Here is a 24105-nt window from a genome sequence, read left to right as displayed (position 1 = left end):
CAACACAACAATGATCATATAGTGATAGTATAAACAATGTGAAACATTAAACATAAACAAAGTGGTGTACAAAACTCACATACCTGCATTGCAATGGACAACATAAAATGGACACATGAGCTGCGTTCTGTTGGAGAGATAGCACCACGCTCACGTTAGCCTATTAGCTCAAATTAGCTATTGACGATCACATTAATAAATCATATAACACAAGTAGCCAATCACACAAAAAAACATGTAGCTGTGAGCATTAAACGACTAACATTAAACTAAACCAACACAACAGAACGTTATTGTCCTAATAAAATAATAACATACATTTTGTCCTCCGACATAATACAATAGCACCTTACTTTCAACAGATCCTTACGCGGTAGGAGAATCTCCCACAATCCATTGCGGTAACAAAGCTACAGCAATGCAGGCACACGTTTGTAACACCAGATGGCGTAATTCTCCAATTTAACCCGGATTTTACACCAACCTTTATAACTCAGTTACACTAGCATGTGTTTGCTTCTGTTACAAGCCGATAAATGCAGACACAGAGTGTGGATGAGGAACAGGCCAGGGGGCGTGTGTTTATGACCCAGCAAGAGAGCACCCATTAGAGATTAATGAGTGAAGATGAGCTCAGTTAACAGCAGAAAGTGAAGCACATCACTGCAAATAAATCTGGCAAAGCAGAAAATCAACACTATCATTCAGCTGTGAAAGTGGTACAGCCCCCGTCATAAAAAAACCTCCACCTTCTTGATTTAAAGCTGAACTAGGTGACTTTTTGTTATGCACGGAGCTTCAAATGACAGAAAACTTAAAATCCTGCAATGTGACATCAGCAATTCACTGCCTGAGTAGTTTTGCTGTGTGCGTGTACCATAGACTGTATATATATAAATGGACGTTGTGTCCGTGACGTCACCCATAGGTTTCTGCCGAGTTGCTGAGAAGCCCTTAGTAGGCGGAGTCGGCCGCTGCCGTCTCGACATTGACGTCAGAACCTAACTCCTACCTGATCCAAATAAGGGCAAAGAGGCGGAGCCGAGGCAGCATAAGATAAGTCTATAGCAGGGGTGTCAAACTCATTTTCACCGAGGGCCACATCAGCATAATCGTTGCCCTCAAAGGGCCAGATGTAACTTATAAATGTAACTAAATGCAATGTAACTAAATGCAATGTAAAATAAATGTAACTACTCCTTAATGTTAAATAACTGAATTTATTACTTATTCAAGTTACAAATATTACATATATATTTGCATAGATGTAAAAAATATGTTTGCTTGTTGCTCTGTTATTATAACATAAATCCTTTTAATTTGTCAGGTTATGAAACCCATATTACTCCATCAATCAACGATCAAACTATCCAAGTGAATAAAGAAAAATAACATCAAACACAAGTTATGACATTAACTTTGTTCAAAACTTGAAATAACAAATAACTGTAAAACCAACAATTGTGAGCTGCTAAGAACATGTGTGACAGATGTAGCATTTTACAAAAACAAATGGCTGCACACAGCCTTGCAGGGGGCATACATCCAACTCATGAGAGATGGTTTGATTACAGTAAACATTTGTTTGCAGAAACACATAAAACCTGCAAACACTAAATACATTGCTACACATATAAAGTAGTATATGTAATAAACTCAAAATAACAAAATAAGGGTTGTCTCAGTCCACAACTATATTGGTCAAGTTTTTAGGTTAGTTTTTGATGAGGAGATGCTGCCTGTCCTTGAACACACCATGTGGATCCCCTCTCCACCATCCTCATCCATTGATCATGTTCTGTAAATAACAAACACAAAACAAAATGCAAACACAATCATTACATTGCACATAGTTTAACTATTGTTCTTCTTGGTTGAATTGCATTTTATTATATATTATTAGGTTTTTTCAAATGCTTACCAATGTGTTTTCTGACCAGATGTCTGACACCGTTTTTCCGTGGCCAGTGTGTCAATGTCTGGTTTTAGGTCCTGTGCTGTAGCAATCCGTAGAACAGCGTGGAGGTTGTCGTCAGTGATGCGTGATCTGTGCTTGTTTTTGTTTAGATTCATTATTGAAAACATCTGTTCGCACAGATAGGTGCTCCCAAACATAGACAGAACACGGGCAGCATGAAGTCGAAGCTGTGGCATGAAAGCAGGGGGCAGTAGACGGTAAAAGTCCTGGATTGTAACATCCTGGAACTTTGCTCTCAGGCCACTATCGCTTTGAAGCTCTATTAACTCCATCTGAAGTTGTTGGGGTGCAGTGCACACGTCGGTGGTGAAAGGACTAGCAAAGATGGCAAATCCAGAGTGCTGTGGTCTGAAGTCAGAGAATCGCCGATCAAACTCATTCATCAACAGGCTCAGTTTGGTAGCTAACTGAGCACATGAGAAAGTACCGGGACATGAGGCTGAGATGCTCTGAGAAACAGGAAAGTGGGCAAGATTGTCCTGTTTCACTTGGCACATCCATAGGTCAAGTTTACGCTGGAAAGCCGTGATCGTGTCGGACATCTGCGTGATGACTTGTTTGCGTCCCTGCAGCTTCTGATTCAGTTGGGCGAGATGTTCGGTTATGTCACACAACATAGCAAAGTCACACAGCCAGTTTGGATCTGACAGTTCAGACAAGGGTTTTCCTTTACTCTGCATGAAAAGAGCAATGTCTTCCCTAAGCTCAAAAAAATCGTTTGAGGACTTTGCTCCTACTCAGCCACCTTACTTCTGTATGGTACGGCACGTCTCCGTGCTCCGAGCCCATCTCCTGCAAGAACAGCTGGAACTGACGATGATTCAGGCCACGCGCCCGAATGAAGTTCACTGTCTTCATGACCGTGGTCACTATATCATCCATCCCCAGCACCTTCCCGCACAAAGCTTCTTGATGGATAATGCAATGATACGTTATCAGAGGCGTGTGACAGTTACTTTCTTGCATTTTCTCCTTCATTAGTCCAACCAAGCCCACTTTTCTTCCACACATTGCAGGTGCACCGTCTGTAGTTAATCCCACCAAGTTTTCCCAGGGCAATGCGTTTTTACTGACGGACTTCTGCACCGCATCAAAAATGTCCCGTCCCGTTGTGGTCCCATGCATGGCAGCCACATCCAACAGCTCCTCAGTGACAGAGAGGTCCGACTTCACGCCTCTAATAAAAATAGATAGCTGCGCTGTATCCGTGTTGTCTGTGCTTTCATCAACAGCTAATGAAAAAGCTATGTAGCTGCGTGTCTCTTCGGCCAGCTGTGTTGCCAGGTTTCCTGCTAGTTCCTTAACTCGGTCCGCGATGGTGTTTCTTGATAAACTGACATTTTTAAAAGTCTGTATCTGGTCGGGACACACCTGCTCACAGACCTTCAGCATGCACTGCTTCAAAAACGCTCCCTCTGAAAAAGACTTTGAAGCACGGGCGATTTCTTCAGCCACAACAAAGCTAGCTTTCACTGCCGCGTTGTTTTTGGTTGTGGCTTTCGCGAACACATTCTGCTGCGATCGCAGTTTGCCTTTTAATTCTTGGGCAATTTGTTGTTTTTCTTGATGGCTAAATTTGGCATACTTACCTCCGTGTTTGGTCTCAAAATGCCGACGTAGATTGTACTCTTTGACAACCGCCACCGCCTCATAACACAAAAGACATACCGGTTTTTCTCCTTGAAGCACAAACATGTATTCGCCTTCCCATCTTTCTTGAAACACCCTTCCATCTGCATCAATTTTTCTCTTCCTGGACATTTTGGGATCATTATTTGTATTTCTCAATTCCACTTGTTGGGAAAATCGCATCGATGTGGAAACACTGCAGTCTAGTGGCGGGATGCCGTCACTTCGCGGGTAACATAATCGGCATGTATTGTGGGAAATGTAGTTTTTGGTCACGGCACGCATTTGACTTATTTATTTTTAGACAATCAGACCTATTAAGAAAAAAAAAAAAATTAAGAAAAATTAAAAAAAAAAAAAAAATGCAATGTAATGTAATTAAGCTCTCGCGGGCCACATAAAATGACGTGGCGGGCCACATTTGGCCCGCGGGCCTTGAGTTTGACACGTCTGGTCTATAGGATAAGTCCGATATTTAAATGAAGAATACTCCACCAAGCACCAACACAACAAACACGTCCGAGTTCAAGTTGTGTTCCGCGGATCAGCCTTGCAGCTGAGCCCCTGTAGCATCCTGGAGCTAACAGAGCTAAACAGAGCCAATAGAGGGACAGAAAGCTAGAAGCAGCACTCACCACAGAGACCTGTCACTCAAGGTGACCACACCCTAATTTATGCAAAATCTTTAAGACCTAAGATAACTAAAAGGGGTACGTTATAAAAAAATTCAATCCCCAATCCATTGTCATGAAGGTGGAATCTAACTATATCCAGAATCATTTGTATTGCATGATGGGGTAGAAACATGGTATTTCTGCTTTTTAACATGAGCCGCTTTCACACCAAGTACTTTGTGGTACTTAGTTCCCAGTACTTAGTTCCCGGTACTTAGTTCCCCCAAACTCTTTAGCTCCTGGAATGATCTACTCTTTAGTTCCAGGAACTAAAGAGTAGATCGCGTTCATACAGGAATAAGTCCCTGAGGGAGGATTACGCAAATGAAGCCGCTGACGTCACTTCTTCTTCTTCTGCTTTGGGTTTACTGGCAGGCCGCAAACAACTTTGCGGCGTATACTGCCACCCGAAGTCCCGGGTAAATTGCCAGAAGCGCCGACACCTCCTCATCAGTGGCGTTTCTATATGTACAAAAGTGGTGGGGCAAAGAAAACTTAGATGTCTGTATATAAGCTTCTGCAGTGAGGTTCATGGCTGGTGAGGCACTGGCACTGACTCTTCAGGTTTACAAATATTATATTTTGACCTAAATCAAAATATATTATTATTTTCAAAAGCTTTTTTTGTCTGATGCTTCGATTCATTTTAAACAGACAGTCCAACAAAAGGATACCCAAAAAATGTAATTTTATCATTTAAATATTGAATTGTTCTCTCTTAGTAAGATCCCATTTTCAATAAAATGGCGGTCTTACCTTGACTTGAAGATGAAGTCCATTTGGCTATCCTTCTGGACAAAAATCTCTATTACTTGTTTGTAAAAGTCCTCCTTATCTTCTTGTAGTTTCAAAAGTCTATCATAAATCTAATCGATAGATTTATGATTCGAAAATTTTAAAAGTAGGGTAGACATGTGGATATTATCCGGCTGAACAAAACGTGCATTTATCTAACAGTTACGTTTCCCACAGATCTTATTTTGAGCTATTTTCTAAAATCCTATGGAGAAATCTCATTGCTATTTGTGGAGGGAACCCATGCGCAGCTTACTTCCTGGTTTTGGGACGCGTCTCTCTCCTCCTCTTCACACACCACACTTTTCGCGGCACACATACTTAAAGCCAATCAGCTCTGAATGATGTGAGATGACGTATGGTGGGGATGGCAGCACTATAGAGAGGCGAAGTCACGCCCATCTACTTCCGGTCCATGGGACCCCGGAAGCGAAAAATTATACATTGAATTCAATGGAGAGAGAAAACGTATCTTTTGATCCCGTTTGAATTGTGCCACGAACTACACATATGATGTTTGTCAATCTTAAACAATCATTTCCATGTCAAAAAAGTCACATTTTGTCGTAATACTGTTGAAATATAAGACTATGAAAAATACGCGACTACAAAGACTACAAATCCCAAATCCCATTCTGGGTCGCGCATGTGATGTCACAGGCGATAATGCTCCAAGTGGTTGCGACTCGTAATTAAAGCGAAGAAGAAGATTTCATAACTGATTTATTCCCTCCAATAAATATAAGAGATTGCTCCAATAAATTCACTTTTACAAGATGCCTGTGTGCTTTGTACCATGTTGTAATCACAAAAGTGATCATACCACTTGCTCGTTCTATCGCTTCCCGTCTTATGAAAGGACCAGGAGTCGCTGGATCAGACATATCAGGTAATATCATAGGTAATATACATGTTGTGCATGGAACATAGTCAAGTTAGCTACCTAGCTAGTAGCGACGAGTAGCGAGCACGTTAGTTAGCATTACATTACTTAGCCTTGTCATTTTTAGTAGCCTTACCATTAAGTTATTATTTTATTACATGAAGTACACCAAAATGTTAAACAGTAAGAGTAGTCATCATGGTAAGTATTTCGTGAAACATTTGAAGAATGGCCTGCTGCGCCCTCCACCGGGTGCTAAGGAAGCAGTTCAGGGAGAGTCGAAGGAAGGCAGGCAGGCAGGGAGCTTTGCGTGACATTCTTCTGGACATGTGTCATTGTGATGACAGTGAGAGTGAGTCAATCTGTTTGTTGGAAAGACAGTAGTTGAGTGATTACTGAGAGAACATTATTAAAAGAGATAATTATTCAGTGTTGTTACTTTAAAGTGTTGTTACTGACCTGTTTCTCTTTTATTGTCTTTACCTCACCTGTAACTGCTGAGACCCTGAGGAACATGCACACTGACCTGCTCTGGCAACCTGATTTCCACTGTACGTGATAGTATTTGGTTATGGTATATTATTTATATACATCAAAGGCACAATGCACCCCCCAGAGACACACATGTATTGAGTGTGATATTTTGCATAGGTCATGTGAAATCATCTTTACATACTAGAAAACTGTAGGAGTGGCAACTTGTTTTGAAATTGAATTTTTAATATCCGATAATAAAGTTGATCTGTTTTCTTTATTCTTCTCTCTCCCCAGCTCCATCCATCACCGTTCTCTGTTCCTGCAGGTCCTGCTTGCTAATCAATGCTCATATGTTTTTACACAATTACAAATAAAGTCAATGTACTGTATGACATGAAGTTGTGCTTCATTCTGAGTCAATAATAAATTCATTCTGCTTTCAACTGCAAAATGATTGTGGACTGCACCGACATCCATGTAGCTGCCCCCCCCCCCACCCAGTAAGATGAACCAAGCAAAGCTGACACTCAACATACAGCTGTGCTCTTAAGTTTACATGAAGAATTTGTGAAATATTGGTAATTATTTGGAAAAAATGACTGACGATGCAGAAAACTTTTTTTATTTAGGAACAGTGGTCAGGTGAAGCATTTATCACTACATATGTGTCACACTTAAAAGGCCAAACACACTGGCCAAACACACCTCGTTTACAACTCCCCAGTTGACAGCCATGACTCCGTCTAAATTGTACCCCCCTAGCACCCTCTTCATGAGGGACGCGCATGGAGTGGATGAAAGTCCCGACCTCAGCACAGCACCAAAATTATTGGCTGTCAACCTGCCCTGCCTGTGTAACTGCCACTGAGGATTTGTCCGCTGTCCTATGGTGGCTGTCTGGATGGCAGCTTAATGGTCTCTGCTCAGTCGCATTGAGGCAAAAATTGCCTCAAGCCCCCGACCCCCACGCTCCTTCACCAGCTCCGGCACGTTGAAAATGGCCTGATGTTGAGGCTGCAGCTCTGGCTCAGGTGACAAAAGCCATGCCATGCCACGCTGCGCCCCTCAGTGGAGACCTGAACAAGTCTACTTCCTCAGTGGCGATGTCTCTGGCCAGTGGGTTGTATGTCTCCTCTTGTTGTTGGTAGAGTTGAGACACCGGCTGGACTACTTTTGAAGTGCCAGGCTTCCTCCACTGGCACTCAACTTCTGTGGAGCTGATCTGCCACATGGCAAATATTGCCAATGCTGCAGCGTGGCTGCATTTGTACATCCCCCGGGCACAACCACAGACAGCGCTCTGCATCGCGCCATCCTCTCCCATGTAGATCTGTACAAATAAAGTAAGTACCATGTTTGTTAACATGCTATAATAGATTGAATGAGCAATACAAGGATGGTCCAGATCTGGGGGTGGGAGGGTTTATTTTTCCAAAATGTTGTCCTCTTGTCTGATTGTTGTTGTTTGTTTTTTCTGAATTTTTTGTAATTTGTGTTGTATTGGTTGTGATTGTACATTGTATTTTTTTAAATGTGTATTACATTTTTGAAAAACATTTGATCAACAAAAAAGGATTTGGTCAGGGTCTAGACTCAGTGTGTAGTTTATGAATTAATCAATGCTCTCTACATTAGGAAAACATACCAGTGTACCAGAGGGAGTCACACACAGCTGTGCCTAGATAACCAAACAAATTGACAAGATAACCAAAATCCTTGAATCTACACACAGCAAATAAACTGAAATGACACAACGAGATGTAAAAAGGAGATCACACATATAGTCGATATAAAACTGGCCGCTTCAATCTGAAGAGCAACTAAAACAAAACACGGGAGTGTACCTTGTTCTTGTGAACACTAATGTTATCCACAGCATACAAACCCGTATACAGTACACCCGTTCTAGGTTCTGATTGGCTCTCTAGGTTGGCATTCTAGCTTCTGACTGGCTGTCCAGGTTGTCAATCACAGCCGTGGTTCATATTATGCTTGTCGACTCGTAACATCGCTAAACTTTTTTTCTTGACGGTTTTCTCAGTCAACTAATGCTATTGATAACAGTAACCTAAATTAACACAGCCCTGCACACTGCAGTCATTATATGCCGGGTCTGTGGTTCATCATCTTCTTTTTCATTCTCCTCCTTATTGACTGACATTAACCTGTTAACATTGCACTCATATTACTCACCGAAACCTTGTAAAGCCGGTCCCGCATGCTGGCTCTTACAGAACCGACTAACTCCCCTTTCGTGTATGTACAGCTCTCAACGTGCCCGGACTTGTAGTGATTTTCACCTCGTTTTATACTTTTATTCTCATTCTGAAAGAATGAGGTTAAATGTGCCAACGTGACGGCCATCTTTGTGTTGGTGACGCGTATTGTGCGGGACCAGAGACATGTAGTTCACTGAGCGGCTTAACACAAAAAAATGTGTTACTTCACAGTTTTACGACACATTTAAAAAATGTTGACTTGCAAAATGTTCTTTTAAATTGACAAACATCATATGTGTCATTCGTGGCACAATTCAAACGGGATCAAAAGACACGTTTTCTCTCTCCATTGAATTCAATGTATAATTTTCCGCTTCCGGGGTCCCATGGAGGCTCCCGGAAGGGGAGGGACTTCGCCTCTCTATGCCCCTATGGTCATTATTTTTTTGCCACACACATTAAATAGGACAATACTCTGAGCATGCGCAGTGTAGTTTTTACAGTCACCGTTCACTTAGACAGTGAGAGGGAGGGCATGATCGGGTTTTGTCCCACATGGCTCTAAACAGCTCAATAGGCACACACTGTAGACACTAATTAGAAGAACACAGACTAAAACAGCAATGTACAGACTAATAAGATGATTAGACATGATCTTAAAATATATTTTATATATTTTTTAATTTATTTTGCATTTTCTTGTAATCATTATTTGTAATACTTTCTGCTGACACTAGGTGGGGCTGTGACTTGAGATCGCGAGCGAATGCTACCCGCAGATCCATTCTCACAGCGTTTATCAACCTTTTTCTAACTCAATATCAAGCCACACTTATTGTTTTTACTTCTTTATTTTTATTGAATAATGTAGGACTTTTGTTGCTGTCAGTTATGGGGAGAGTAGGGGCTCAGAATACGTGGGTTGATAAACGCTGTGAGAATGGATCTGCGGGTAGCATTCGTTCGCGATCTCAAGTCGTCTACAACATACGTTTAGGGAGCTATATAGAAGCCTATGGACATCCCGGAAAGTTGAAAATGTACGCTAAGGGCCGCCCCCTTGCGTTGGAAAAAGCCGACACAGGGGACTTGACATAACGTCAACATAGGCCGACCTGGGAGTGAGGATGTGTTGTTCTTTACGCTTCAGAGCTGCACAGTTGTCGATAACATGTCCAGGTTGGTGACAGTAAAAGCACTCTCTCTCCTCTCTTTTTACATTATACACATGTCATGGGCAGTGTTGGGACTAACGCGTTACACAGTAACGCGTTACTGTAACACAACTACTTTTAGCGCTAACTAATAGCGTTACAGGTTACCTATTCCCATTAAATAACGCTGTTATAGTTACTGTGATTTAAATGGGTGCGTTACTGCGTTACATTATGTGATGGAACTGAACTGAATCTCCCTGCGGATGTAACTTACAGGCGAATACAGTGATGTCCTCTCACAGTACCATGGAAAAGTGAAAGTAACCAGAGAGGAGTGATGATTGGTTAACGCGGGGTAACATTTCAGGGTAAGCCAATCACAGACAGAGTTGGGCGGGTCTTGCCTTATGCGGAAAATACACACACACAAACACTTGCTAATGCTAACCATAGACTGATGCTAACATACACACACACGGCAACGCTCACCACCAGCACACACACACAATGACAGATGCAAGTATCAGCGAGAGCAGCAGCGCATTTGCAACTTGGAAATATAACCACTATTTTCAATTTGTGGGGATAAAGGACGCAAAAAATATTACGGTAAAATGTAAAGTGTGTGCAGGACAGAAAGCATCGAATAACAGCAATGCCAATCTCCTGAAACACCTAATGTACATGTGGGGAGTTGTCTTTTCTCTTACTGTGCCACAGAACAACACAAAAACTTGTATTTGTATTGTTATTATTTTTTTTAAAGTAAAGTAATTTGTTACTAGTTACTTTTTTAATTTAGTAACTAATAAAGTAACTATTTACTTTTTTGAGAGCAGTAACCATAACTATTACTAGTTACTTTTTAAAAGTAACTTGCCCAACACTGGTCATGGGTGAGTACATGGTGCGGCTGACACACGGCGTGACCTCTCAGTAGGCAGGGGAAAACACAGATTTATGCGTCAACACATATTCATCGGCTAACACAGCAGCAGCAGAGAGAGAGTTTACCTTTTGTTCATTCACGTACATAACAATGCGATCAGGCAAACATTTCTTAAACTCCTCCAACATAATCAATTCCCTCTGAAAAGAATCATCTGTAGCATTACATAAGGCAATCCACTTAGCGAACAACATTCCCTTTTTCCTGGCGAACTATATGTGCATTTGATCAGGACCCTTCCTATGGTGTCTAAACTTTTGCCGGTAAGCTTCAGGGACTAACTCATACACTCTGAGGATGGCCACCTTCACTGAGTCATACTGCAGGCTGTCCTCTAATGTGAGAGCCGCAATTGCTTCCTGAGCTTTTCAATACAATTTGCACGTTACCATCAGAGCCCAAACTTCAGCCGGCCACCGCAATGCTGTAGCAATGCGCTCGAATGCACCAAAATAGGCATCCACCTCAGTCTCACGGTAGGTTGGCACTAGCAAACTTTTTTTACTCACGTCAAAGGCAGGTGAATGAGAAGGAGAGGATAGGCTTCCTCCGGCATGGTCAAAAGCACCGGATGCGCGCAGTTGAGTCTAACTCGAGCTGACGCATCCTGACTTCCTTGCCTGCCTCGATTTTTTTTACCTCCAACTGAAACTGTCTGTCCTGCTCCTTGTCCTTGGTCTCTAGCTGAAGATGTGCGAGACGGACCTTGAGTTTACTCCCCTCCCGGGAATCTGCTTTAAACTGCCCGCCGTCCTCACCGTCACCACCCTTTACCTGAGCAACTGAAGACTCCGCCTCAGACTTCTGTTGTCTCCCAGCTTCAGACAGAACATTGAACGCAGCGAACTCAGTTTGTACAGGCAGCACCAGAGAACCCCTTTCCACCAACTCATCCACCACCAAAGCCTTTAATTCTTTTTTTACCACTGTGAGACCGAAATGTTGTGCAATTTCAAATAAGTCGTCTTTACGACAATGATCCAACTGCTCATGAGAAGGACAGACCAAAAAGGACTCCAAATCAAAGGTTGCCATACTCAGGTGAACTACTCACAAACCTTACCAAATTGTTCCCAGCTATTAAAAAAACACCTATAACCCCAGGAATTATGTTATTTATCCCGGACGAGCCCCCATGTATGTTACGTCCCCACTAGGAATGAGGAAATGCAACACACACCAGTTGGAATTGGTATAATTATAAAGGGTTTATTTTAAATAGCAGAGGTAAACAAAATGGCAGGCATGCAGCCTGGAACAACAAAAAAGGCCAAAAGAGCACAGGAACCCAAACAAAAGGAGGGCTCTAACAAAAGGAGTCTGTTTGTATACAAGGGAATAAACACTATTACACTAAATAAGAAACCAAACCAAACCTCACTTTAGAAGTGGTACCCGTAACTGAAAAGTCTGTAGAAAACACAGCTGCTACTAATCGACCGGTGCTAACCGCTAAGCTACCCTGGATCCTAGTTACTGTTAAATATGTTCTTTATTCTCACGTCCAGGAGAGAAGCTTTAAAATGAGACTAAATGGAGTCTCTGAGAAGATTCAAATGGGATACTTTAATTTAAAAAAGGCGCGGTAGTGTTACAGACAGAATATTGTTCAGGCAGAAAACAGCTGTGATCTGGCTCTCATGAGCAAGAGAAGAGGGCGAATCCCTCTTCCGGTGCTGCTATATATATCCTCTGCTGGCTCCTCCCCGCCAGCCGGCTCGCCTCGTCTCTAATGTCCGTTGTTGCATTTAAACAGAGGATTGGTACTTTTCACATTCAATATATGCTTAACCCGCCTTTTCTCCTCATATTCTCTTTCATCACTTTTCATGTAACACATTCTAAACGCTGTAATCAATACTCCAAAACATACAGAAAATACTTCACGGCTGGTTTGGTTTCCAGATGTTGTCACATGCTACTTTCGTCTGTAAACAATAATGTATTCAAATAAACTGTACTTTCATTTAATATTCAGCATGGTAGTATCAACATCTATAGTTGTAGTTTTAAATCAGTAGGTTTCGGTTTGCACCACTCCATGTCATTTCCCTACTCAATTCACCTCTTTAGGAAATCGTATATTAGCCACATGCTAAATGCTAACCGTAGATGAAGGATTTTCAGAATAAAAGCTTAACTGCTTGTGCACAATAATTTCTGGTTTTTCAGTATAAAAGAGCGTTTAAACTGACGGTATGTTTAAGCTACATTATACCATCAAAACATTGATTTTAATTTCTAACATTACACAATTACACTGCATATATATCTAACTAAACACAGACGCTCTAAGTTAACACGCTGTTAAACAATATAGATTTTACATAGAAGTCACTAAACCATCACAAGAATATCAAGAGGCTAGAGGCGTCTGTCCCACATCACAGAGCCTCCAGAGTGATGATTGTCCCCAGGCTTTGAAGTCATCTCCAGCAGGTGTGCGCCGGCTGTACGCTACGATTGGAGTGTGTCGAGCCCGGCGTGCTCCAATCACAATCCTCAGGGGGCTGACCAGGAGATGGCAGCCAATGACGTCAGGGCAATCGCACTGCTCATTTACATACCACACAGATTAACACAATAGAGAACCGCAGTGACGCGTCGTAAAACCCGGAAGTAAGTTAGCATTTTTAGCACTTCCGGTTCCTTCCTCAAAAAGCAATGCATTTTTTCCATAGGATTTTGGAAAATAGCTTGAAATAAGGTCTGTGGTTGACACAAATTTAAGAGGTAAATCACGTTTTGTTCTACGACATTAAATACATCAGCAGTGACCCCACAGGGGATTTTTGAAGAGTTTACGTGTCTGAAAAACGATGGTTGTTACCGAATGGCTGAATAGGACTACAGAAATTGTCGAGGCCGTTGTACGTCATTACGCCGAACACGTAAACACTCCCGCCAAGTTTTTTTCCCCCTGTGTTCTGCTTCAAAGCAAGTACCTGCCTATCTTTAGTATCTGTATATCTATATCTGACCATTAGAATCTGTATTTTTGAAATTGTTGTTTTTAACACCGTAGTTTTACAAATTATAGAATAATTAATTAGCAGTGTTTTCCAATTTTACTCGGCAGTTCGTTTTGTTGGCTAACGTTAGCTAAAGTGTTAAATATGTTCTTTATTCTCGCGTCCAGGAGAGAAGCTTTAAAATGAGACTAAATGGAGTCTCTGAAAAGATTCAAATGGGATACTTTAATTAAAAAAGGCGCGGTAGTGTTACAGACAGAATATTGTTCCGGCAGAAAACAGCTGTGATCTGGTTCTCCTGAGCAAGAAGAAGACAGCGGATCTCTCCTCCGGCGCTGCTATATATATCCTCTGCTGGCTCCTCCCCGCCAGCCGGCTCACCTCGTCTCCAATGTCCGTTATTGCATTTAAACAGAGGATAGGTTCTTTTCACATTCAATATATGCTTAACACGCCGTTTCTCCTCATATTCTCTTTCATCACTTTTCATTTAACACATTCTAAACGCTGTAATCAATACTCTAAACAATACTTCTCGGCTCATTTGGTTTCCGGTCATTCCGGATGTTGCCACATGCTACTCTCGTCTGTAAACAATAATGTATTCAAATAAACTGTACTTTCATTTAATATTCAACATGGTAGTATCTCGACATCTATCGTTGTAGTGTTAAATCAGTAGGTTTCGGTTTTCACCACACCAAGTCATTTCGCTTCTCAATTCACCTCTTTAGGAAATCGTATATTAGCCACATGCTACATGCTAACCGTAGTTGAAGGATTTTCAGAATAAAAGCCCAACTGCTTGTGCACAAGAATTTCTGTTTTTTCAGTATAAAAGAGCGTTTAAACTGACGGTATGTTTAAGCTACATTATACCATCAAAACATTGATTTTAATTTCTAACAAAAGCTAGCGCTACTAGTTAGCTACGCAATGGTTTGTTGCTTTGCTCCGGGTTGCAGCCACAGGTCTTCGCATGAAACGTGCTTGTTCTATCGTTTCCCGGCCAATGTTTTCCAAAGGAGAGTCTGGATTCGTGCCATGAGGTAAGCTGACGTTACATTTTTGTCCATGTCACGGTGAAATGTAAATAATGGGAAGTGACTGTATCGCCGTTATAGAGATGGCGCTGCTGAAAAGACCGCAACATAAGTAAAGATAATGAATACATCCTATTAAAACCTGTGTGGCTTATATGATAAGTCTTATTAGTACAAGCAGCATAACGTTTCACCATGTAACTAAAGATTGTAGTCAGGGAAATCAGTTTGACATATTGAACTAATAACAAATCAGAGAACTCTCTGCTCCATAGCTGCTCTTGGACGTAAAATCACATGTACATTTTACATTTATATTCAATTTAATATTCCATCCCTCACATACTTTTGTATATATAATAACTTATATTTTGTTTTTCTTGTTATGCTGCTGCAACACAAACATTTCCCAAATTGGGATCAATACAGTAATATCTTATCTTAATTAATTAAGAAATATAACTATTATAATTAGTGAAGCAGCTGACACCTATATTCAATACGGATTATTCACCATTTATTTCTTTAGTTCAATTTTCATCTATAAAAATGTCAAAATAGTGAAAATGTTCACGAGACTTATCAAAGTGCAAGGTTATATCTTTAGATGTTTTGTTTTAGCCTATGTACTGTATGTCTTAATGCTCTTACAGTATATGTGACGGTGTGACTTCCATGAAACTATATTTTATATCTTCCCAACAGACGAGCTGACAGGAAACCTAACACTCTAACAACCACAACATTGCAAAGGCGAGTAAATGTAAATTAAAAACAATTCACAATTTTTTTATTTCTTCTTCCTTGCAGTGAGGTGAAGCTGACCTTGCACTTGGTGCCAGTAAGGATGTTCCTCACGCAGGCTGAATGTTTCTCCTTCCTTACTGACAAAGAAGCCCTTGATTTGCAATGCTTCACTAATTGTCATTTCCCTGGCTCCGTAGGGACACTTTACCTCCAGCACAGCGGAAGACCCTACCAGACCATCCGGAGATGCCCCCAACAATCCTGATAGGGAGAGCCACAAATCTGACTCATGGACCTGCATCTGAGTTGCAGTGGTGAATGCCCTGACGCCCTCACATGCATTCCTAGTCCCCCACTGTACAGACAAAACACCATCAAGGGCCTGTTGTTGCCCTAGCACCCTGGCAATAAAGGAAGCAGTCACACGCTTTGACCTCAGGACAGCTCCAAAGTTGCTGGCAGTCAACCTTCCTTTCCTGAACAAATGCCAGTTTGGGTTGGTTTGCTGACCAGTGGTAGCAACCTGAATTGCCCTCTGTTGCTCTTCAGACAATGCCATGCTTGCCACAATTGCCTCAGGTCCCTGATGCCCAACAGATTTGATAATTTCAGGAACAGTAAGTGTTTCCAAGCTGTAGTGTTCCTCTTCTGGCTCGGGGGAGAGAAGCCAAGAAATTCCTGAGAACCTGCCTCCCTCAGCCAGTCACGATCTTCGGAGGTGGGCTCTCTTGTCAGCGGGTTAAATGAGTTATTGGTTTCAACAGTCACATTAAAACAGTTACTAAATCAGCTTACTATCACCTAAAGAACATATCTAGGATTAAAAGACTAATGTCACAGCAGGATTTGGAAAAACGTGTCCATGCTTTTATCTTCAGTAGACTGGACTACTGCAATGGTGTCTTCGCAGGTCTCACTAAAAAATCGATTAGAAAGCTGCAGCTGATTCAGAACACCGCTGCTCGAGTCCTTACCAACACTAAGAAAGTGGATCACATCACTCCAGTTCTGAAGTCTTTACACTAGCTTCCTGTGTGTCAAAGAATAGATTTCAAAAATACTGCTGCTGTTTATAAAGCACTGAATGGTTTAGGACCAAAATGCATTTCTGACCTCCTGCTAAATGATGAACCATCCAGATCTCTCAGGTCTTCAGGGGCTGGTCAGCTTTCTGTCCCCAGAGTCAGAACTAAACATGGTAAAGCAGCGTTCAGTTATTATGCTCCAAATATCTGGAACAAACTCCCAGAAACCTGCAGGTCCGCTGCAACTTACTACTTTTAAATCCAGGCTGAGGACTTTTCTTTTTGTCGCTGCTTTTAATTGAACTATTCATATCTTAGACTGCACTGTAACTTTTATCCATGTATTTTTTCTTTTAGTGTTTATTTTATTAGCTTTTCTTTTTAATGACTGATTTTAAATGCCATTTTCTTAATGTCTTTCATTTTTTGTAAAGCACTTTGAATTGCCTTGTGTTGAAAAGTGCTATATAAATAAACTTACCTTGCCTTGCCTAATAAAGATTTCATGTGACACATACAATTGATTTGTTGATGGGAATTAATGGGAATAAATTAACTTGAGGTTAACGGTACTCTTGCTATCACGACTACTCACCGACACTATAAACCTTGTCCCTCATGCTAGCCCTGACAACACCGGTAAGCACACCTTCATCTAGGCTGCACTGTAACGTGTCCTGACTTGTAGTGGTTCTCTCCTCTATCTACATTCTTCTTGTCATCTTTGTAAAACGATATCAGACTGGTAATTGACACAGCCATGACTTCTAGTTAAATTCAGTGTGGCTAAAATGAAAAGCTTTGTTAAAATATGCAAGCACGCGAAAGTCAAATTCAGCTTCATTGTCAACAATTCTACATGTGTTATACATCCAGAAATATCGAAATATCGTTTCCCACAGTGTGACATGTATACATAAAACAAAAAGGGCTAAGATAAACGTGGTACACATTAAACAAAACGGGCCTAGATAACCGGGGTATACAGTTTAAAATGTTAATATATTTAAAGTGTTCAAAGTGCAGTTTCAGTGCAAGTCAGTTGAAACGATCTTAAATTGGTGTGACGTTGAAGTCGTGCGACCCTGCTGCTGTACTGGCTTGTAGTTCGTTTATAGCATAACGTTAGCATTTCGCTTTTGGCGACTAGATTTATGATTCAAAAATTATAAAAGTAGGGTTGACATGTGGAGATTATCCGGCTGAACAAAACGTGATCCCTCTCTTAAATGTGTGTCAACCACAGACCTTATTTCGAGCTATTTTCCAAAATCCTATGGAGAATTTGTATTGGTTTTTCGCGAAGGAACCGGAAGAAGTTTACTTCCGGGTTTTACGACGCGTCACTGCGGTTCTCTATAAAGACGACCCGGAAGGCAGCAGCCGTAACAGAGTCCCACGGTTTAAAAAGTTAAATCTCAGGTAAAATAGTCTTGAACACATTGTCTTCAGTGATTCTAATGTTATGTTAAAGAGGACATATGATGCTCATTTTCATCTCCACGCTTTAATGTTCAAAAAGCTTTTTATTATGTTAAAGCTCTGTCCGGCTCTGTTGTGATTGGTCAACTAAGAGATGTCCTGCCCCTGAGCCCATCATGTACAATGTGTTGGAACACTAGCCAATAGAAGTCAGTGTTACATTATAATGTCACTATGTCACAGTAGTAAACAAAGGAGTAAAATGCAGGCTTTTCAGAGGGGGGGAAGTGTATGGGAGAGAAACTCCCTCTGCAGAGGGAACACAGGGATTTTAGCCTTTTACAGATGGAGCACTGAATTTCGGACTCCAGCTTACAGCTTCCTGCCTACAGCCTGCCAAAGACCAGTATAGAGGAATGTTAAGCCCTCCCACTATTTTCCAAGAGGGCGTTGCCAGATTTTCAATTTCAGGTTTTAACCAGGAGATGGCGCTTCATTCACAAATACAGAAAGACAAGTTTCATGGACTTTCAGTTGTGTTTTGAAGAGCATTTGAACACATCAATATTTTAGATCAACTAAAGTATATCTAATCTTGTAATTCAATAATATATAGTCTTTATATATTAAATAATCATAATTATAATGTAAATGTTTACATTACACTTCTTTATTTGTTATGCTCATACTTTAACCTTTACAATCGTTTGCTTTAATATGCAGTATATTTTTGTGTTTGCTTCCTCCTGCTCCCTTTCGGACACATACTGTATGATTTATTATTATTATTAATATGAAGATATTATTAAGATAAGATAAGATGTTACTTTATTGATTGAACATTTTAGTTTAGAATGTGCTGTCCCACGGTAATTCAGAAGGCTCACAGGTCACATTCCGACCATTATTTAAAACAATAGGTGCTTTCACACCTTCTACAGTTTGATTTGTATAGAGGGAGCTCTGTCAGTTTTCGAATTACCCATTTGCTTTCGGGGAGCCCTATTTTTCAGCGCACATCCTGCTACTAAATATGTCACACGCACGCTCTGTTGACTGGCGCAGCAGCGCGGATGCGATCAATTGCTATAAAAACACTCTTCTACTAATACAGAGGGTGTCACTATGCCGGCGGATGTGGCCGTTGTTGAAGCCTCTTCAGGCTCCGCATCGGCAGGCCTCTCCCTCGGTGTGGAGCTGTCAAACTCGACGGTACATCTACACTACAGGCATCAAAAAATGCTTTCAACGCTTCGCCCATTCACTTGAATGGGGTGACGTAGAAGATTTTGAATCTTCGCCGAACTGCATTGTGGGGAGCATGGCATGGCTTTGCAAGCATCACGAGCATCTATCGGCATCAAAAGTTGAACAATGTTCAACTTTTGAGGCTCGATGCTTGGCATCAGCCAATCAAATCCCGTTTATGCAAATCCCGCCAGTGCAAGCGCAGCCAATCAAACCGCGTGCAAGCTGGGAGAGTCAGACCGCAGTTCATTTCCTCATATTCCAAACGAGATATTACGGTAGCAAATCACCCGGTTCTTTACGACCGGAACTATTTACCGGGATACAAACCGGAGGAACCAGGCATGGAGGGAGTGTCCCAGTACTGTATGACTGTACTCTGTTCACATACCGGGACCTAAACCGGAGGAACCAGGCATGGCGGGAGGTGGCAGAGACAGTTGGTGAAACTGGTAGGTTTTCAACTGTTTGGGGAGTTTATATCCAGTTTACTTCGTTTTAACATTGAATGGACAGCTAGTAATGTAGCATAACATATAATATATATTAATATAATAATAAAATAATAATATATATAATATATATAATATAATAAGTATAAGCATAATATATAACATAACGTATAATACATGCACAGCTATCAAGCATAGACAGTATATTTAGCCAGCATGTAGCATAAAAATAGCATTCATTATTGGAGGAATAATTTAGTAAATTCAAGAAATTAACTTATTTATTAACTTTATTATTTTATTTCATTTTATTAGAGGATGTGTGCAAAAAGAGATGGAAGACTCTGAGGGACAGGTTCCGCAAGGAGAAGAATATGGAGAAGGAGGCAAAAAGAAGCGGGGCAGGGTCTGCAGGGGGGTACAAACCCTGGCGTTTCATGGCAGTGATGGGGTTTTTAACCCCATTCATCATAGACCGTGCGACGTCCAGCAATGTCCCCCGGCAGACCCTGCTTCCATCCACCCTGGTGGCAGAGGAAGAGAGCCAGGTAGAGAGTGAGCCAGCCAGCCAGTCCACCAGCCAGTCCACCAGCCAGTCCACCAGTCAGCCCGCCAGTCAGCCAGCAGCAGCCAGCCAGGAGGAGAATGCTGAGGTCCGGGGCAAAAAACGGGGGAGGGAGAGGGAGATGTCCTCGTTTGAACGAAGTCTGCTGTCTGCTGTCAGCAATTACCCAGCAATTGCCCAGCCAACCCCACCAGTGGTGGAGGAGGACGAGGACTTGCAGTTTTTTAAGAGCCTCTTGCCCACCATGAGGCTGATGACAAGGGGACAGAGGGCAAGAGTCCGCCTCGGGATACACCAGCTAATTTTTGACGTGGATCAGGACAATTTATAATTTAATAATTTTTTCACACATACTGATCCACATTACATTTTTTTACACTCATCACACACACTTCACTCACAACATTACCAAATAAAACATTAAAGTATGTTATGACTATACTGTTTCTTCACTTGTTCATGTGGTTTGTCAGTTGCAACATACCAGAAGCTTCATGTATGTCGGTATATATATGTATATATATATATATATATATGTGCTTTCTTCTGTAATTTTTCTTGTGAAAACCTATTGAAATTATGAGTGGTTTATCAGTAAAAACAGGGCTGAAAGAAAAAGGTTGTTAGTCATCTCATAATATAATAATATCAATTCAAGAAACATGTTTATTAGGAATGTTTGATTTTAAAATGGCTCATTTGGAATATTTGCTCTTTAAAGAAAATGGGTAGCTCTTAAAAGAGCTTTTGGTTTGGAGGAGCCATGGTGACCCTACACAACTTTATGCTGCCATGACACTACACCCTCCTCATTCAAATAGGAGCAGAAGGTCTCCCGCAGTTGGATGGATCGGCGTGTGGCGTTGTTTGAGCCCATCCTAGGTGCATCGCGCAGGGTTGGAGCGTCATCACTCGACTCTGCGACTACAGGGACGACAGGTGTGCGTGATGGCTTTCCTATTGTCTTCCTGCGGAGGAAGTTGTGCAACACACAGGTGGCCTTCACACACAACTCTGTTACCTCCGGGCTGGTGTTGATGACACGCCGGAACATTCTCCACTGTGATGCAAGGACGCCAAACGCACATTCAACAACCAACCTGGCCCGGCTGAGGCGGTAATTGAACAGCCTCCTTTCACGCGTGAGCTGACGTCCAGGGAATGGACGCAGCAGGTTGTCCAGCAGCGGAAAAGCCTCATCCCCAACAAACACATGGGGAAGAAGGCCCAGCCGCTCTGCTCCTGGGATGACGCTGTCAGCTGGTAGCTGCAGACTGCCATCTCGGAGGCCCTCTCCAAAACGGAATTTCGCAGGCTCCCACCGTCGCTGCTCCTTCCAAAACCTCCGACATCCACTACCGTGAAGAGGTACTGGGCATCCACGACAGCCAGCAGTACCAAGGAGTGGGAGGACTTGTAGTTGAAGTACAGGGACCCAGAATTTGCCGGAGCCTGGATCACCACGTGCTTCCCATCAATGGCACCAACGCAATTCGGAAAGTTCCAGCGCTCCTGGAACGCAGCAGCGATGGCTCTCCAGTCCTCCGTCTGTGGTACTGGCATGGTCTCCTCGACCAGCGCGGTCCAGATGGCACTCGCAACCTCCTTCACGATGACAGCCACTGTTGCATGCCCGACCCGATAGCTGAATGCTATGGTCCTGTACGAGTCACCGGTTGCCAGGTACCTGAGAAAAAAGTAATATACATGATTAAAAAAAAAAATGTCACACACACACACACACACACACACACACACACACACACACACAGGGGAGCAATACTGTGTTTACCTAGCTATCTTAATTAATGTCATTCATCTGAACTAAATCACAGACTTCATTCATAATTCATCCATTGCATGCATTCTCTCTCTTTATATACAGAGTCATATTAAAGAAGTAGAAATACACAAAACGTACCGTAGGCAGATGGCGAGTCGCTCGGCGGGTCGGATTGACAAACGCATACGGGTGTCTGCCTTTGCAATCAGTGGACTCACTTTTCCGAGCAACTCGTTGAACACGTCTTTGCTCATCCTGAAGTACTGCTGAAACAGTACACCATCCAGGCGGAGCTCTTGGACAAGAACGTGGTATTCCCCCCGTTGCAGACGTTTTCTGAGTATCGGATGTACCCAACAGCGACGCACAATACGTGGCCTCCTGCGAGACATTGCATAAACCAACGCTACCCTTCCTACAAAACCGGCATCCATTTTGGCAATAGTGGAGAAGAAGAGGGCTTTTTTTTCGCTTTGTATGCCGGGGGCGGGCGGGAGATTCCTGATTGGTTGTTGGTCGCTTTGGGCGCGAGAAATCGCCAAGCTTCAGACACGCCCAGCTTCAAGATTTTTTGATGCCTGTAGTGTAGACGTACCGTAACGCCGCTTACAGCCGGCCAACTAAAAGTTGTTTTCCGTTCACGTTGTCATTTTTAGACTCCTTCGCTTCTTTGCTTGTGAATCCAAAAGCTGTGACGCTTGGCTGTTTTCGTTTTGCCATATTTTTTTATTACACAGCCAGAGTTAAAAAAATATCAATATGAACATTTCAAATACCGCGCCGGCATCACCGCCATAATCATAGCAACGTAAGTAAGAATGCAGCGCCGCCACATACAGATGGCAACACCCAGACATATTCACAAATATAAAACAAATATTCAGAAACTGTAATGAACAATAACTATTATTTATTTCAAGAACTGTTATTTACAGAAACTCAACATTTCTAATCTGTGTGACACAAATATGCACGATTGTTTTGGGCTCCCCCTATTTATCTCAAAGTCAGCCTTCAGGGGAGCTCCCTCCCTCTTCGGGGGAGCCAAGCTCCTCCTAGCTCCCCCCCATTTCGAACAGTGTCTGTGGCTGAATGGCCAGCAATTAGGTACGGCGCATTTGTCATAGGTGATCAGAGATAACTGCCTGCCGTCAGATTTCATTTAAAAAACAGATCTGATTTTAAGACTATTTCTGCGCTCATAAAGAATGATAAGAATAAGAATAATGCGTATTGAACTGGTTTCATTAATTAGTGAGTTTATTTAATACTAGAACCGCCAATCGGGTCAATTTGTGTGATGTGTGTTGTGTGTGTGCAATGTAACTTTTTTTCAATAAAATATTAAAGTCTCCCAGTCCCTGACTTTTCCTGAAAGTGTGTTATGTAGCACCCTATGTTGTTAAAAATTGCATTCTAATAGCGGGATTTGACAGGTTTAGGTAGGCCTATACAAAAACCTCTGGCGGTTCTAGTGTTAAGGTAATTAGGTACAGTAGAAGCCCTTTTTTATCAGTAACGAATTTAGCAGTTGAACATAAAAGTCAACTAACTGAGGGTCACTTGCAATGACAGTGTTGTGTCGAACTGTAAGCTTGTCACTCAGAGTAACCTACCGTTAATTTAGCTGCTGGAGAAGAAAGATCAAGGGGGGAGGGGGGAGAGAGCTGTGGTTGATGGGCCATTAGTTGTGTAAATACACAGCTGAGAGCTGCCGTTTCATTCAGACTGTTTAAAAAACTGTAACAACGGACTATTTTTCTTAGCGGATGCATGTCAATTTAAAACAATACATACAACTATTTTTTAAATCAATACATACAACTAATTTTTAAATCAATAAAAGACATTTTCTAAATCCATAAAAGCATTTCAATTAATATTGGGAGTCATGTCGTTACTTTGTTGAGAATTTGGCCGTGTAATAAGCGGGATAATTTGCAGCGACTTGTTCCTTATGGGGAAAATAACACCCGTCATGTGTGTGTAGAGGTGTGTGTGGTTAAAACACTTTCATGAAGTGAAGGAATTTCCTTCTATAAAACAGCTGTGGGCAGCAGTGAGTGTCACGGACATGAATTCATAGA

General features: G+C 41.9%; 4 protein-coding genes and 1 long non-coding RNA gene across 11 annotated transcripts in view; 2 read left to right on the top strand and 3 right to left on the bottom strand.

Moving 5' to 3' along the window:
* Positions 1-24105, bottom strand: part of LOC307024244 (uncharacterized protein) — a 42885-nt gene that overhangs the window by 8071 nt on the left and 10709 nt on the right. The window contains exon 1 of one of the 7 annotated variants that reach the window (XM_079658213.1): positions 84-1062. The exons of the other annotated variants lie outside the window; for them this stretch is intronic. The gene's annotated coding sequence lies outside the window, so the exon portion shown is untranslated. Of the gene's footprint in view, positions 1-83; positions 1063-24105 lie in introns of those variants that run through there. 7 annotated transcript variants of the gene reach the window in all.
* Positions 1296-4015, bottom strand: LOC307024245 (general transcription factor II-I repeat domain-containing protein 2-like). The gene is made up of 2 exons (XM_079658218.1): positions 1922-4015; positions 1296-1798 (listed from the first exon to the last, which is right to left on the bottom strand). The coding sequence occupies exon 1, from the start codon at positions 3890-3892 to the stop codon at positions 2684-2686; it is 1209 nt and encodes a 402-aa protein (XP_079514344.1). The 5' UTR covers positions 3893-4015; the 3' UTR covers positions 1296-1798; positions 1922-2683.
* On the top strand, positions 4094-6830 carry LOC307024249. The gene is made up of 2 exons (XR_013803873.1): positions 4094-6510; positions 6731-6830. It is a non-coding gene; the product is annotated as an uncharacterized lncRNA (long non-coding RNA).
* On the top strand, positions 19187-20566 carry LOC307025157 (uncharacterized protein; the record flags this gene model as incomplete). Its single annotated transcript, XM_079659772.1, has 2 exons — positions 19187-19670; positions 19986-20566. The coding sequence occupies exons 1-2, from the start codon at positions 19292-19294 to the stop codon at positions 20564-20566; spliced, it is 960 nt and encodes a 319-aa protein (XP_079515898.1). The 5' UTR covers positions 19187-19291.
* LOC307025156 (uncharacterized protein) lies at positions 21253-22452 on the bottom strand (the record flags this gene model as incomplete). Its single annotated transcript, XM_079659771.1, has 2 exons — positions 21253-21922; positions 22157-22452. 2 exons carry the CDS (start codon positions 22450-22452, stop codon positions 21253-21255), a joined length of 966 nt encoding a protein of 321 aa, XP_079515897.1.

This window comes from Notothenia rossii, assembly GCF_949606895.1.
Source record: "Notothenia rossii genome assembly, chromosome: 11".
NCBI classification, from domain to species: domain Eukaryota; kingdom Metazoa; phylum Chordata; class Actinopteri; order Perciformes; family Nototheniidae; genus Notothenia; species Notothenia rossii.
The sequence above is the reverse complement of the archived record's forward strand: the minus strand, read 5'-3'. Positions and strand labels throughout refer to the sequence as shown.